The sequence below is a fragment of the Schistocerca serialis genome, chromosome 5 (genome assembly GCF_023864345.2).
Source record: "Schistocerca serialis cubense isolate TAMUIC-IGC-003099 chromosome 5, iqSchSeri2.2, whole genome shotgun sequence".
Classification (NCBI taxonomy): domain Eukaryota; kingdom Metazoa; phylum Arthropoda; class Insecta; order Orthoptera; family Acrididae; genus Schistocerca; species Schistocerca serialis.
The window spans coordinates 820,421,895-820,435,522 of record NC_064642.1 but is presented as its reverse complement, the minus strand read 5'-3'; the positions used below and the strand labels follow the sequence as shown (position 1 = coordinate 820,435,522).

Below are 13,628 nucleotides of genomic sequence, written 5' to 3'. Positions count from 1 at the left end.
ATTGCATGGGCAATGGTCTGTACAATTGACGATCTGGCCTTGTATCATCAACCAAAACGGCTTTGCTGTACTGGTACTGCGAACGGCTGAAAGCAAGGGGCAACTACAGCCGTAATTTTTCCCTAGGGCATGCAACTGTACTGTATGGTTAAATGATGGCCGTCCTCTTGGGTAAAAAATTCCGGAGAACTCAGGAGAATGTCGTTATCAAGAGAGACAAAACTGGCGTTTTACGGATCGGAGCGTGGAATGTTAAATCGCTTAATCGGGCAGGTTGGTTAGAAAATTTTAAAAGAGAAATGGATAGGTTGAAATTAGATATATAGTTGAAGTTAGTGAGGTTCAGGAGGAACAGGACTTCTGGTCAAGTTAATACAAGGTCAAATAGAGGCGATGCAGGTGTGGGTTTAATAATGACTAACAAATCAGGGATGCGGGTAAGCTACCATGAACAGCATAGTGACCGCATTATCGTAGCCAAGATAGACACGAAACCCACGTCTACAACAGTAGTACAAGTTTATACGCCAACAAGTTACGCAAATGATGAAGAGGTTGAAGAAATTTGTGGTGAGACAAAGAATATTATTCAGATAGTTAAAGGAGTTCAATAATAGGAAAAGGAAGAGAAGGAAATATAGTAATTGAATATGGACCAAGGAAAGGAACGAATAAGGAAGCAGACTGGTAGAATTTTGCACAGAGCATAATTTAATCGTCGCTAACACTTGATTTAAGAATCGTAAGAGAAGGTTGTATGCGTGGAAGAGAACTGGAGACAAAGGTTTCAGATAGATTATATAATGGTTACACAGAGATTTCGGAATCAAATTTTAAATTGTAAGACATTTGCAGCGGCAGATGTGAATTCTGGCCGCAATTTACTATTTATGATCTGTACATTAAAACTGACGAAATTGCAAAAAGGTGGGAAATTAAGGAGGTGGGATTTGGAAAAGTTGAAAGAACCAGAGGTTGTTGAGAATTTCAGAGGGAGCACTAGGCAACAATTGCCTGAAATAGGGGAAAGGAATACAGTAGAAAACGAATGAGTGGCTTTAAGAGATGAAACAGTGAAGGGAGCAGGGAATCAAATAGGTGAACAGACAAGGCCTAGAAGAAATCCTTGGATAACACAAGAGATACTGAATGTAATTAATGAAAGGAGAAAATTTAAAAATGCAGCAAATGAAGCAGGCGGAAGGGAATACGGACGTTTAAAAATTGAGATTGACAGGAAGTGCAAAATGGCTAAGCAGGAATGGCTAGAGGACAAGTGTAAGGATTTAAAAGCATACTTCACTAGGGGAGAGATAAATACCGTATATAGGAAAGTTAAAGAGGCCTTTGGAGAGAAGAGAAGCGGCTGTATTAATATCAAGTACTCAGATGGAAAACCAGTCCTAATCAAAGAAGGGAAGGATGAAAGGTGGAAGGATTATACACATAGTATCTATACAATCGAGATTAACTTGAAGGCTATATTACAGAAAGGGAAATGGCTGTTGATGAAGATGAGATGGGAGATAGGATACTGCGAGGAGAATTTGACAGAAGTTGAAACAAGGCCCCAGGAGTAGACGATATTCTGTCAGAACTACTGATAGCCTAGGGAGAGCCAGCCGTGACAAGTCTTCCATCTGGTGTGCAAGATGTATGAGACAGGCGAAATACCCTCAGACTTCAAGAATACTTAATAATTCCAATTCGAAAGAAAGCAGTTGTTGACAGTTACGAAAATTACCAAACTATCAATTTAATAAGTCATCGTTGCACAATACTAACACGAATTCTTTACAGAAGAATGGTAAAACTGGTAGAAGCCTAGATTGGGGATGATCAGTTTGGATTCTGGGGAAATGTAGAACACGCGTGGCAGTACTCAAGCAGAGACAAATCCACATTTATAGCATTTGCAGTCGTAGAGAAAGCTTTTGATAATATTAACTAGAATGCTCTCTTTGAAATGTGAAGGTAGCAGGGGTCAACTGCAGTGAGCTATAGGCTGTTTACAACTTGTACAGAAACCAGACGGCAGTTATAGGAGTTGAGGGGCATGAAAGAGAAGCAATGGTTGAGAAAGGAGTGAGACAGGGTTGTAGCCTATCCCTGATATTCAGTCTGTAAATTGAGCAGACAGTAAACGAAACAAAAGAAATATTTGGGACTTGTAAGAGCAGCTGAACAGAACAGACAGTGCCTTGAAAGGAGGATATAAGAAGAATGTCAACAAAACCAAAACAAGAATAATGGAATGTAGTCAAAGTAAATCAGGTGATAATGAGGGAAACGAGACACTTAAAATAGTAGATGAGTTTTGCTATTTGGGGAGCAAAATATGGTGATGGCTGGAGTAGGGAGGATATAATATGGAGACTGGCGATGACAAGGAAAGTGTTTCTGAAGAAGAGAAATTTCTTAATACTGAATATAGATCTAAGTGTTAGGAAGTCTTTTCAGAAGGTGTTTAACTGTGTGTGGAGGTGAAACATGGACAATAAACAGTTTAGACAAAGAGGCAATAGAAGCTTTCAAAATGTGGTGCAACAGAAGAATGTTGATGTTTTGATGGGTCAATCATCTAACTAATGAGGAGTTATGGAATTGAGAGACAGGAAATTTGTGGCACAACTTGACCAAAAGAAGGGATCGATTGTTAGGACACATTCTGAGACAATCAAGGAATCGCCAACTTAGTATTGGAGGGACGTGTGGGGGTAAAAATTGTAGGGGAAGCCAGGAGATGAATGTAGTAAGCAGATTCAAAAGGATTTAAGTTAGTTATTTGGAGATGAAAAGTCTCACATAGTAGTATAGAGAGCTGCACAAACCAGTCTTCAAACTGAAGACCACAACAGCAATGTGGTGCTACTTCAATGAATGTGGTTCCATATAGGGTGTGGGAAGAATGATTACTTAAGTGGCTCCTTGCTCATTCTAGTTACTCTCCAACAGGAGTGATACACAGATGTTTGCAGCATATTTCTAGATCCTTCAATTGATACTGATTCATGCCATTTTGTAAGTAGCCTTTCATGGGACAGTTGACAGTTGTCTGCCATTTCAGGATCTCCAGCATTTCTGTAGCCATTTGTGTCACCCTTCTTCATATACATGCAATATCCCCTGTTAGTCCTACTTGGTATGGGTCCCACACACCAGTTTTCTAGAACAGGTCACACAATCCCCTCTGTAGGCTGATAGCATTTTGCCACTATTCTGTCAATGAACAATAACCTGCTTTGCCTCAGACTGAGACTATGTGATGATTCCATTTCATACTGCCACAAATTGTTAAGTGTAGGAGAGGGTAGATTTTTATGTTTTGTGAAGTGCAATATTTTACATACTGGTATCTCAATATCTAAGGCAAGATGCAAATCTTTTAAATCTTATCAAGACCTGGCTGATGATTTATGCAGTTTTCCTACAAAAGGTACTCAAGTATAGATAATCGTATCATCTGTGAAAAGTCTGAGGTTACTATTAGTATTGCCATTAAGGTCATAATAATAAAGCATGAAAACAAGCGTCCTCTAACATTCCTCTGGGACACACCAGAAGCTATCTCTGTCGACGACTCTGTGCTGAGGATAATAAGCTGCATCCTCTGTACCATTAAATCTTTATTTTCGATTGTACTTTCATGAATAACGTTGCTGTACTTCATGACAAATGTTAGAGTATTGGCAAGTCTCACAATGTACTATTTCTCACTCTCTCACAGACGGGAACATGGAAGCGCAACAATCCTTCGCCGGGCTTCACGGACCTGAATGGGACGTACTCCCCAAATGCAAACACGAGCGTGTCACTGGAGATGCTCAACGGTAGCCTCGACTCTTCGCTGGCTCACAGTCCGGCACACCCCAGCCCTGAGGTGCGCGCCAGGCAGCTGCGACCCCGCAGTCTGGTGGAGCGTGCACGCATGAATGTCGCGTGAGTATGGGTTGCTGCATCAGCCACAACTGCTATAAATTTATCGTGTCACATGTATGTTGCATAAAATGGCTTTGTACAGCCACTTTCAGAATATCAGCAGTATACCTCTCCTTAGTTCACATTGTAAGTATACTAGCTTCTTCCACTGGACAAAGCTGATCATTTCTGTAATAGTCTTATGCACATGAACCATAATTATGGAAAATCATGCAAGTCTTTTGGTCATCCATACCTTTCCATTAGTCCAACATGATAAAAGTTATCAGAGAGATGAATAATGCCCAAGAGACAGTTAATGATATCTTTAAGCAATTTTAGTAATTTATTTATTACACCTCCTTAGATTCTTCCAGTGAAAAACTGTCCTGAAGCAAATGCTGGGTAATACTTTGATCCACAAAAACAGACACAGTATATTTTACAACCAACCATAAGTGTCTCTATTTACACATACAGCAGAATTACTCTACTTGAAAATAAGTATGTTATACTGTACAACAAAGATAATAATTAGTATTTAAGCATAAACGTAATGAGACATCCCAGTCATAAAACTACCACAAACATGCTTGTTTATAGTAATACAAAGTTTCTGATATCAACTGGTAGATTACTGAACACTTTAACGCCAAAGAAATTTATCCCTTTCTGCATTAAGATGAAGTTAGTTTGGTTACATTGCAAGTCTTGCTTTGATCTCGTATTGTCATCACGACGATATGACGCTACTACCCAGCTGCTTCCATCTTGCTATAACAGACCAAGCTTAGTCATATCATCTAACATCTCCCTTTTGCTGCTGTTGATAATGTGGCCCAACTTACAATTAATTATTTTTTTGCTGTAGTTACTTATGATTGATATCACAAGGTTTAAATTAAAAATCACCAATACGAGTATAACTGATGAAATCTGGCATTTATTCATAGTTAGCAGCAAAACAGAGAACAACATATTTATACATTCCCAGTAATCCTCATACATTATATCACTAACCATCATTACTTCGTTTCACTTTACTATGGGAGTTAACTTCCCATTACTGCTTCCACTAACAAACTCAACCGAATATACCATTGCCAAGCAATCAGCATTTAGTGATGTCGAACCCCAGTTCATCATTATTATTCAAAGATTCGTCCAGCTTCATCATCAGAAGTGGCATAAGCTCAGAAGCTCAGAATTGGTTATCACTGATCACTAGACATGTAAATGATATTAAAATTCATTATAATTTAATACTTTGCTTTGGAATATATTTGGGTTAAAAGTGATTCCACCAGCTTAATAAAAACACACATGTTTCCTGCAGGAGCCCTTCATACTGTCATCACTACAACAGGTGTATCATTTGTGGAAATTTCAGTTCCACAGGCTTCAAAGTGGAAGTTATGTAAGGGATTTAAATATTATACTTGATTAAACATATCATTAGGTTCAACCTTTCTCCCTATAATTTCTAAAATAACTTGCTCTCAATGTGTAACTGTCAGTCTATGGCATTTCAGTTATAAATATTACATTGTGATCGGTGAGACATAATACATGAGCACGGTTTTATAATTGTGGTTTTAGAAGCTCTAATTTGTTGTTATTTTGATGCAAAATACACACACTTGCAAGGTTTTTTGCTGCTGGCATCTATTTTGTTATTGAAGTTATTTGCTAGCTTAGCGTCTTCTGGTACACCTCTACTGCATTTAGCTCTACTGATGGTGAAATTTTATGGGAGCTGTTTCATACATAGTGTAAAATAGCATCACTTTTAACAACAGACGTTACTTACTTTCAGATGCTGTTTCAGAGTGGTGAGATATCCCCATATTCAGTAGTTTATTAGGTTTTGTACCAGGTATCTAGTTGACTTTGCCCTTGAGATTCGTATTTGAACTAGTTGTATTGTGGGTGCTTCCTTGCACAAATAAAACACCGCAATAATTTTGGGGTGGCTCTGCTTCAGGGGCAGGAAATTGCACACTAGATTCCATTAATAACATGTCATTTTTGCCTTTGCAGCATTACATTTCACCACTATTTTCTTACTTATTATATCTGACTTTTTTTTATTATTACAACTTTCTCACTAATCTATTGAGGTGCGAATAAAGTGCAGTGTGGAATATTTTCCACAAATTACTTGTACGTACAAATTTTCAAATTAGCTGCATATATTTCAGAACATGTTATTTGTCCCTTCCAGTTGTTTGTTTACACATAACCCCTCAGCCAAGTCATGACACTTGTACTGTCAGCTAAAACAGTTTTCTTTCATGAGAAAACTAGATCTTGTTTTTAATTTCTTGCAACACTGTTTATTAACGCTAGCAAGATGAAAAGTCTTTGCTGCTTATTGGAGATATCTTTTCATGGCTTGTTGCTGTCGCTGTACAGAATTTTGCACCAAGGTTTATTTTTCAAGTAAAATTTATATTGCTTCTACTTCAAAAAGTCAGTAGCTATGTTTTGCCCTTGCCTACCTGCATATATTTCAGTTTTATTTGTTCTTGTTGATTTGATGTTACAGATATTTGTGTCTTATCTTGCACTGTTTGTTTCATCATTTTAGACCTGACAGGCTGATATTTCATCACAACAATGTAAAATTGCCAATCTCCAGAAAACACATTTCTTATTTACCTGTATCAACAAATTTTTTTGTCCTGCATTATTCACAATGTCCTTTTTCTTTTCACATATTTCACGAGAACTGCATAATACACTTCCATAACCTGTAGTAGAAAGACTAGAAAGAAGTTACGTGCAAAATGTATGTACATGGAACCTCGACTTGCACTTTCTGTTTGCAGGTGTTGTACTTCACTCTTGCCCACATTTATAAAACAGTCAACTACCATGCAGGATTTGTAGTGTGTTCAGTTCACTACTTCCTTCTTGAAGTTTCATAAATTCCATTTTCTGAGCACCAAATATAAACTACATATATATTCATTCAGCTTAGTATTTTCCCCTTGTAGTTATTACACATTTTCTGCTTATTAGCAGAATTCATATTCCTACAGAGAAACACGTTCTGAAATTTTACACTAGTTGCCATGTTGATATTTGGCAGTCCTAGATAGACTTCATCGAGTGTTTTTCATTAACTATCACCTCCAGCTAGCTAACGGCTTCCCACTCTGACACGAGGAATTTTTCTACCGAGCACTCAAACACTAAATTGCAGCAGTATGCAGATTTCCGTGCCTGCTCAAGATAAGGTTGGCAGAACCACAAGCTACTTTAGAGAAACCTAAATTCTCTTTATACATTGATGAAAAATTCAGGATGGAATACATCTGTGTGATGCTGTATTAGTCGCCACCAAATAAAAGAGAGGATGAGCAAGAGACATGCACCTCGTTTTTTATTTGCGAAAAGCTGATTCTGATTTCTGTAGCAACCAAATGGACAGTCTTACAGTGTGTCCAAAAATTACTTTTAACAGTGCACTTTCCAAGAGATGAAAATTATACCAATTATGATTAAAATCTGTGAAGAGACAGAAGGAATGCACAATAAATTTCAGTTATGTGTATGAGGATAGATCACCATTCACCAAGTAGAAGAGACACTGAACACCCAGCAGCCAAATAGAAAATGAGGTACTTGTCTCTTGCTCATCCTCTCTTTTATTTGGTAGCATCACACACATGTATTTAATCCTGAATTTTTCATCGGTTCATAAAGAGAATTTAGGCTTCTCTACAGTAGCATGTTGTTCTGCCAACCTTATCTTCAATTGGATAACTGAACAAGGTAGCTCAGATATTGAGATATGGACTTATAGATAGGATAGGAAGGGGAGTTGGGGTTGGGGACTAATCAGTTCTCATCTGGCTGTAATGATTTGTTTCCTTATGCCACTTGAGGTAAATGCGGGATTAATTCCTACAATAAGGCTGTAATTTTTTCCCATTCATCATCACCTAATTCACACAGGTGCTTCACTGTAATTGCTCAGACATGGACTGTCTTCCTTTCACAGTTGGGTTCACTTTTAGTGCCCACAGAAATTTTCCCAAGTAATACATAAATGTTGGGACACTGTAGCACAAAACTAGTGTGTTTTCTTATATAGGAAATTAAAAAAGCCAAACACAAGGCAAAAATGAACACCTGTGTAAGATGGCATGTTCATTTTATTTCCAGTCCATTACTAGCACAGTTCCCGTTCTTGCATTTACAAAATGGACAGTACTTTCAGCATGTGAAATTTAAGATCCTGTTTTCTTTCAGGTGGCTAGACTCGTCTCTATCAATTATGGAACAGGGTGTCCGTGAATTTGACACGCTTTGCTTGAGATTCAAATTCTATTCATTTTATGACCTTAATGTGAAATATGATGCGGTCAGAATCAATCAAATATATGAGCAAGCCAAGTGGCAGCTGCTAAATGAAGAAATTGACTGTACTGAAGAAGAAATGCTGATGTTTGCAGCCCTACAGGTAAGCACTGGAAAAATTTCACAAAAAAAAAAAATATATATATATATATATATATATATATATATATATATATATATATATATATATATATGAATTTGACACGCTTTGCTTGAGATTCAAATTCTATTCATTTTATGACCTTAATGTGAAATATATATATATATATATATATATATATATATATATATATATATATATATATATATATATATATATATATCTTTTACATGTGATCAAAATTTGTAAGTGTCTTAATTCTTTTCATTATATTATGTATGTATAGCTTTCCAAATGTAACTTATCACTGAATTCCTAGAACTGGCCTTTGGAGATTCCTTGATGACAAAGTACAAAAATTTGTATTGAAAAACTGCCACTCTTTTAGAGAATGGGCACAATTCGTATGCTTGAATGAGGTGTGGTTGATCTCATTGCATTCTTATTTTTCCTCTGTCATTAATCCAATTTTGAAGATTACCGATGAATTTGTTTACTTGTGTGGCACATCTCAAATCAACAGTTTTCCACATTCTCTACATAAAACTTATGACCTACAAATGCCTGTGTAATGAGATGGTCGTACTGTTTCACTTGACCAAGGCAATCCCTGTTTCTCACTGATTTTAAGACTTACGTGTAGAACTCTGTTACCTTCATTTCAATGCAGTTAAATAAAAATTTCACATTTTACATTATTTTATATTAGGTAGGTATCTCAGTGATTAAAATAAATTTTAGGCATAAATGTAATTATTGTAATTATATTAATACTGCACTATATTTTCATGAAAAAGGACAAATGTCATCACTGTCAATATAATTATACACTATCCTAGCTTTTGGAATTAATAGTTTCTTCCTCAGGGGAGGGAAAATGATAGGTTCAGAAGGTTTAAAAGGAAGGGCTGGTCACTCACACTGTAGGATGAGAGAAACCCATAGGCATGATGTGGTAAAGTATTGAGGCATCAAGGACTGATTGATATTGGGTGACAAGGGGTGTTTCTGGAACTTATGGAAATGGAAACAGCACTGGTCAGTGAGGAATAGGAGAATAATGCTCAGGAAATAAGCTTGTTAAAAAGATGTGTGTTGCAGTTTTGAGGATGATGTGTTTGACAAAGATTGCCTATTATGCACTCAAACAGTTTAGGGATGCTCATTCCAATATAAAACAATGTGTAGTGGATGAAAGTTAGTTGATAAACAAAATCTGTGGTTTCACATGTTGCTCTGCCTGTGATATTGTAGGATTTACCAGTGGTGGGACCATAGTATATTGCAATGAGGGAGTGGACAGAGCAGGTTTTCCAGCAGGAATGATTGCAAGGAGGGGGATAATGGTTTGGAAATGTTATATGATGACTAAGATGTTGCAGAGGTTAGGACAATGATGGGAGGTAAGTGGGTGGTTTGTGGAGGATACTGGAGAGGGGATCGAGTTTGAGGGACTGACTTGAGAAAGTCATAGCCTTAGCAAAGTGAGGTATTGAGGCATTCAAGGACTCGTTGGTATTGGAAGTGGAAACTGGACTGGTCAGAGGGTGACAGGAGAATACTGCTCAGGAAATATGCTTGTGAATTAGATCTGTGGTGCAGTTTTGAGAGAAGAAAGCATGAGAGATGTTGTTGGTGTAGATGTTGAGGAATCCAGTGATGGAGCAGATATGTTTGTCACAAATGCCTAGCCTGTAAGAAAGGAAGCATTTGATAGGGAAGGGATAGGCAGATGTCAAAGTGTATATATTGTACTTTGTTGGTTGGTATTATGTCGTCTGATGTTTGGATGAGGGCTTCACTGAGAAGGATGTTGACGTCAAGGAAGGTAGCATTGGATTTTTTTTATATTAAAAAAAAATGAATCTGAGTTGGGAATATGAGTTGAGCTGAAGCAAGAAGTGGATTCGTACTTCTTCAGCACGAGTCCAAACTACAAAGATGTCATTAATGAATCTGTACTGAGAAAAATAAGTGGCCCAGCTTCTGGGTCTCGAGAAATTCCTCTTGCATGCAGCTTTTTAAAAAGGTGACACAGAATTGTGCCATCATGGTTCCTACAGTGTTTTTTTTATGTTTGTGCAGGTCTGATCCTCAAAGATGAAGTAGTTATGGGTAACAATGAAACTAAGTGGAGAATAAATGAGGCTTTATGAAGAGTTTCAGATTCCTGTTGGGAGAGGCAATGTGTTACAGCTGAGAGGTCATGTGCATGTGTATTGACCAAAGGTGGGATTGCATTGATAGAGATTAGGAGGGTATCTAATAAGAGGTGTGACTGGAAAGTTTTAAGAATGGGCTTGTAATTGTACAATGGTGCAATGGTGGTACTTACATGCTACTGTGATGCATCTCCTTCAAAATAGTCCTCTTCTGACTGAACAACTGACTCCCATGGTGTTTCCACTTTTGTAAACATTCCTGGAGATTTTTTCCTGAAGTGTGTTAAGGACGCTCTCCGTATTTGCCTGAATGTCTCAACCGAGTCAAATCGCTTCCCTTTCAGTGAAAATTTCAGTTTAGGAAACTGGTAGAAGTCCGCAGGGACCAAATTAGGGGAATATGGCGGTTGTGGAAGCACAGGAATTTTGAATTTGGTCAAAAATTCAACAATGGAGATGGCATGATGAGCCAGAGCATTGTCGTGGTGTAGCACCCAAGTCCTCTCTTTCAACAATGCAGGCCTTTTCTTCCACACCTTTTTGCGCAGACGCTCAAAGACACATTTTTAGTATTTCTGGTTAATTGTCTGTCCTTCAGGGCTAAATTCATGATGCACAATATTGGTGGAATAGAAAAAATCAGCAACATTGTCTTCACCTTCGACCGATTTGGCTGTGCTTTTTTCGGTCATGGTGAACCTGGAGTATTCCACTGTGAAGACTGCACTTTTGTTTCAGGATCATATCCATGTACCACAACTCATCACCTGTAATTACCCTATTTAACAACTCTGGGTCATTTTTAGTCCTATTAATCAGTTATTGGCACATTTCAAGTCGGTATTGTCTCTGGTCTCTTGACAACACTTTTGGAATGAGTTTTGTGGACACACGACACATGTTCAGATCTTCAGTTGAAATTGCCTGAACTGCAAAGAAGTTCATCAGCCATTTCCCTGATTGTAAGTCTACAATCAGAGCACACTAAGTCACAAACTTTCACAACATTTTCATTCATTTTTGAGGTGGAAGGACGTCCAGACCGTGGTTCATCTTCAAATGGTTCGCAGCCATTTTTAAATCTGTTGACCCAGACAAAAACATATGACTGCCTCATACGATTATCTCCAAAAGCTGTTTTTATTAGTTCGTAAGTCTCAGAAGCTGATTACCCGGCTTAAAACAAAATTTCACACAAACTTTTTGCTCCATTTTTACATCCATTTTCACACAGACAGAATCCAGCAACAATCCCTAACAGACCCACACTCAACCAACTGCCACAACAAACTGAATGAAGGAAATGCAGTTTCCTATCAGACGGCATTCAAGGACAAGGCAATGATTCACTCCCCACCCTCCATGTACCTGCCCGCTGAACCACTAAGCAGTAGCGGATCCATTCTTAAAACTTTCCAATCACACCTCGTAGAAGAGGAGTAGGAATGGATTTTAGATGTTCCAGGAAATGGGTGTTATGTTTTCTGTTGGATGGGAGGCTATGTGATTGATTGGAGAGGCTGGTCAACCAGGGCTGACATGCGGTGTATGGAAGCTTTGAAGTCAGCTACTGTATTGTGGCTGGGATTATTGCTTTTGTGTATAGTGGGAAGCAGGTAGGAATAGGGGCATGTGAATCAGAAGGGAAGGAGCTCCATTTAAGAATTTGTGACTCCTTGTGAGGGGCCTAAAGTCTTAAGGATTTTATGGAGCTCAGCCTGGATGGAACAAATGGGGTCATTAAGAACAACTTTGTATGTTTAAGTGTCTGGGAGCTGACAATTCCCCTCTGTTGTATATTTTTCAAATTCAGGTTCCACAACAGTAGAGCTTTTGTGCACAGGAAGGATAATAATGGTAATATAATGGTCTGGCCTCAGGAATCTGGAAGAGAGGTTAAGGACTGAATGAAGGACATGGATGAGAGAGGTTGTGCTGGAATCAGAGGTAAGGTGTGTATGCCAGGCTGGTCTTGTTTGCTATGAGGGGCTTGGGAGAGTGGGTGGGTGAGGGCAGGGGGGTTGTTGGCAGCATTGTAGATGGGAGGGACACCATTTTTGAGGTATTTGATGAAAGGCTGGACAATTTCTTTAGGTGGTGTGGAACATTTTGTTCATGTTGCAGCTGGCTTCATGGTGAATTTTACCGACTGTACTAGCACTTCAAGGGGCTGGGAAGAGGAGGATTTCAAGCAAAGACAGCAGCTGTTGGAATTGGTGGATAGCAGAGGCAGTGCATTGGTAGAGGGCAAGGTGGGTAGGGACTAAAAGATTTATCAGTCCAAAATTTAAGAAGAGGTTTTTAGAAGGTTCGGTTGCAGCTGGAGATGAGTATCTTAAGTGTGAGACCTTTGGGAGCAAGTACAAAGGTTTAGCAAGATTGGAGGAAAAGTATGTGGGGCTGTTGTTTGGCTGTGGTAAGACTATGTTTGCCAGTGGAATGTAGGTACTGAGGAGTGGGGTTCATAAATGTTATAAGATAGGCGAAGAAATGACTTAGACTGATGATGGCAATACAGAAAAGAGAAAGAAAAGGTGTTTATACACAAACAAATTTGATGCTGAAAGAGCATACATAGAATAACAGGCATGAGAGAGTCATTAATTATACTATGATGATTGATGAAAAGCGAATAAGACAGTAAGGAAATTGGAGAACATTACTGAAGACATTAAAATAGTGGCCAAATAAGAAACATGAAGAAAAATAACCATCAACAGTGAAAGAAGATCACAAACAAAATAAAAAAATATTGCCAAATAGAGAGAAAGGTCGCAAAGAAGAAAAAAAAGTTGTTAGACAAGAAAAGAGGATTGTTAAACACATAAAACAGATTGACAGGCACGGAAAAGTGATAACACACACACACACACACACACACACACACACACACACACACACTCACAAACAACAACAACAACAACAACAGCAACAACAACAACAACAACAAACTGAAGACCAAAACAACTGTAACTACAAGAACAGCAACCTGTGTTTGATATTATTATTATTATTATTATTATTTGCAGCAGTGTGTGTGTGTGTGTGTGTGTGTGTGTGTGTGTGTGTGTGTGTGTGTG

General features: G+C 38.2%; 1 protein-coding gene across 1 annotated transcript in view; it reads left to right on the top strand.

Moving 5' to 3' along the window:
• LOC126480807 (unc-112-related protein-like) overlaps window positions 1–13,628 on the top strand; it is a 606,017-nt gene that overhangs the window by 561,385 nt on the left and 31,004 nt on the right. Inside the window, exons 4-5 of the mRNA XM_050104130.1 lie at window positions 3,728–3,939; window positions 8,179–8,389. Of these exons, the coding sequence (XP_049960087.1) occupies window positions 3,728–3,939; window positions 8,179–8,389 (423 nt within the window). The remainder of the gene's footprint in view (window positions 1–3,727; window positions 3,940–8,178; window positions 8,390–13,628) is intronic.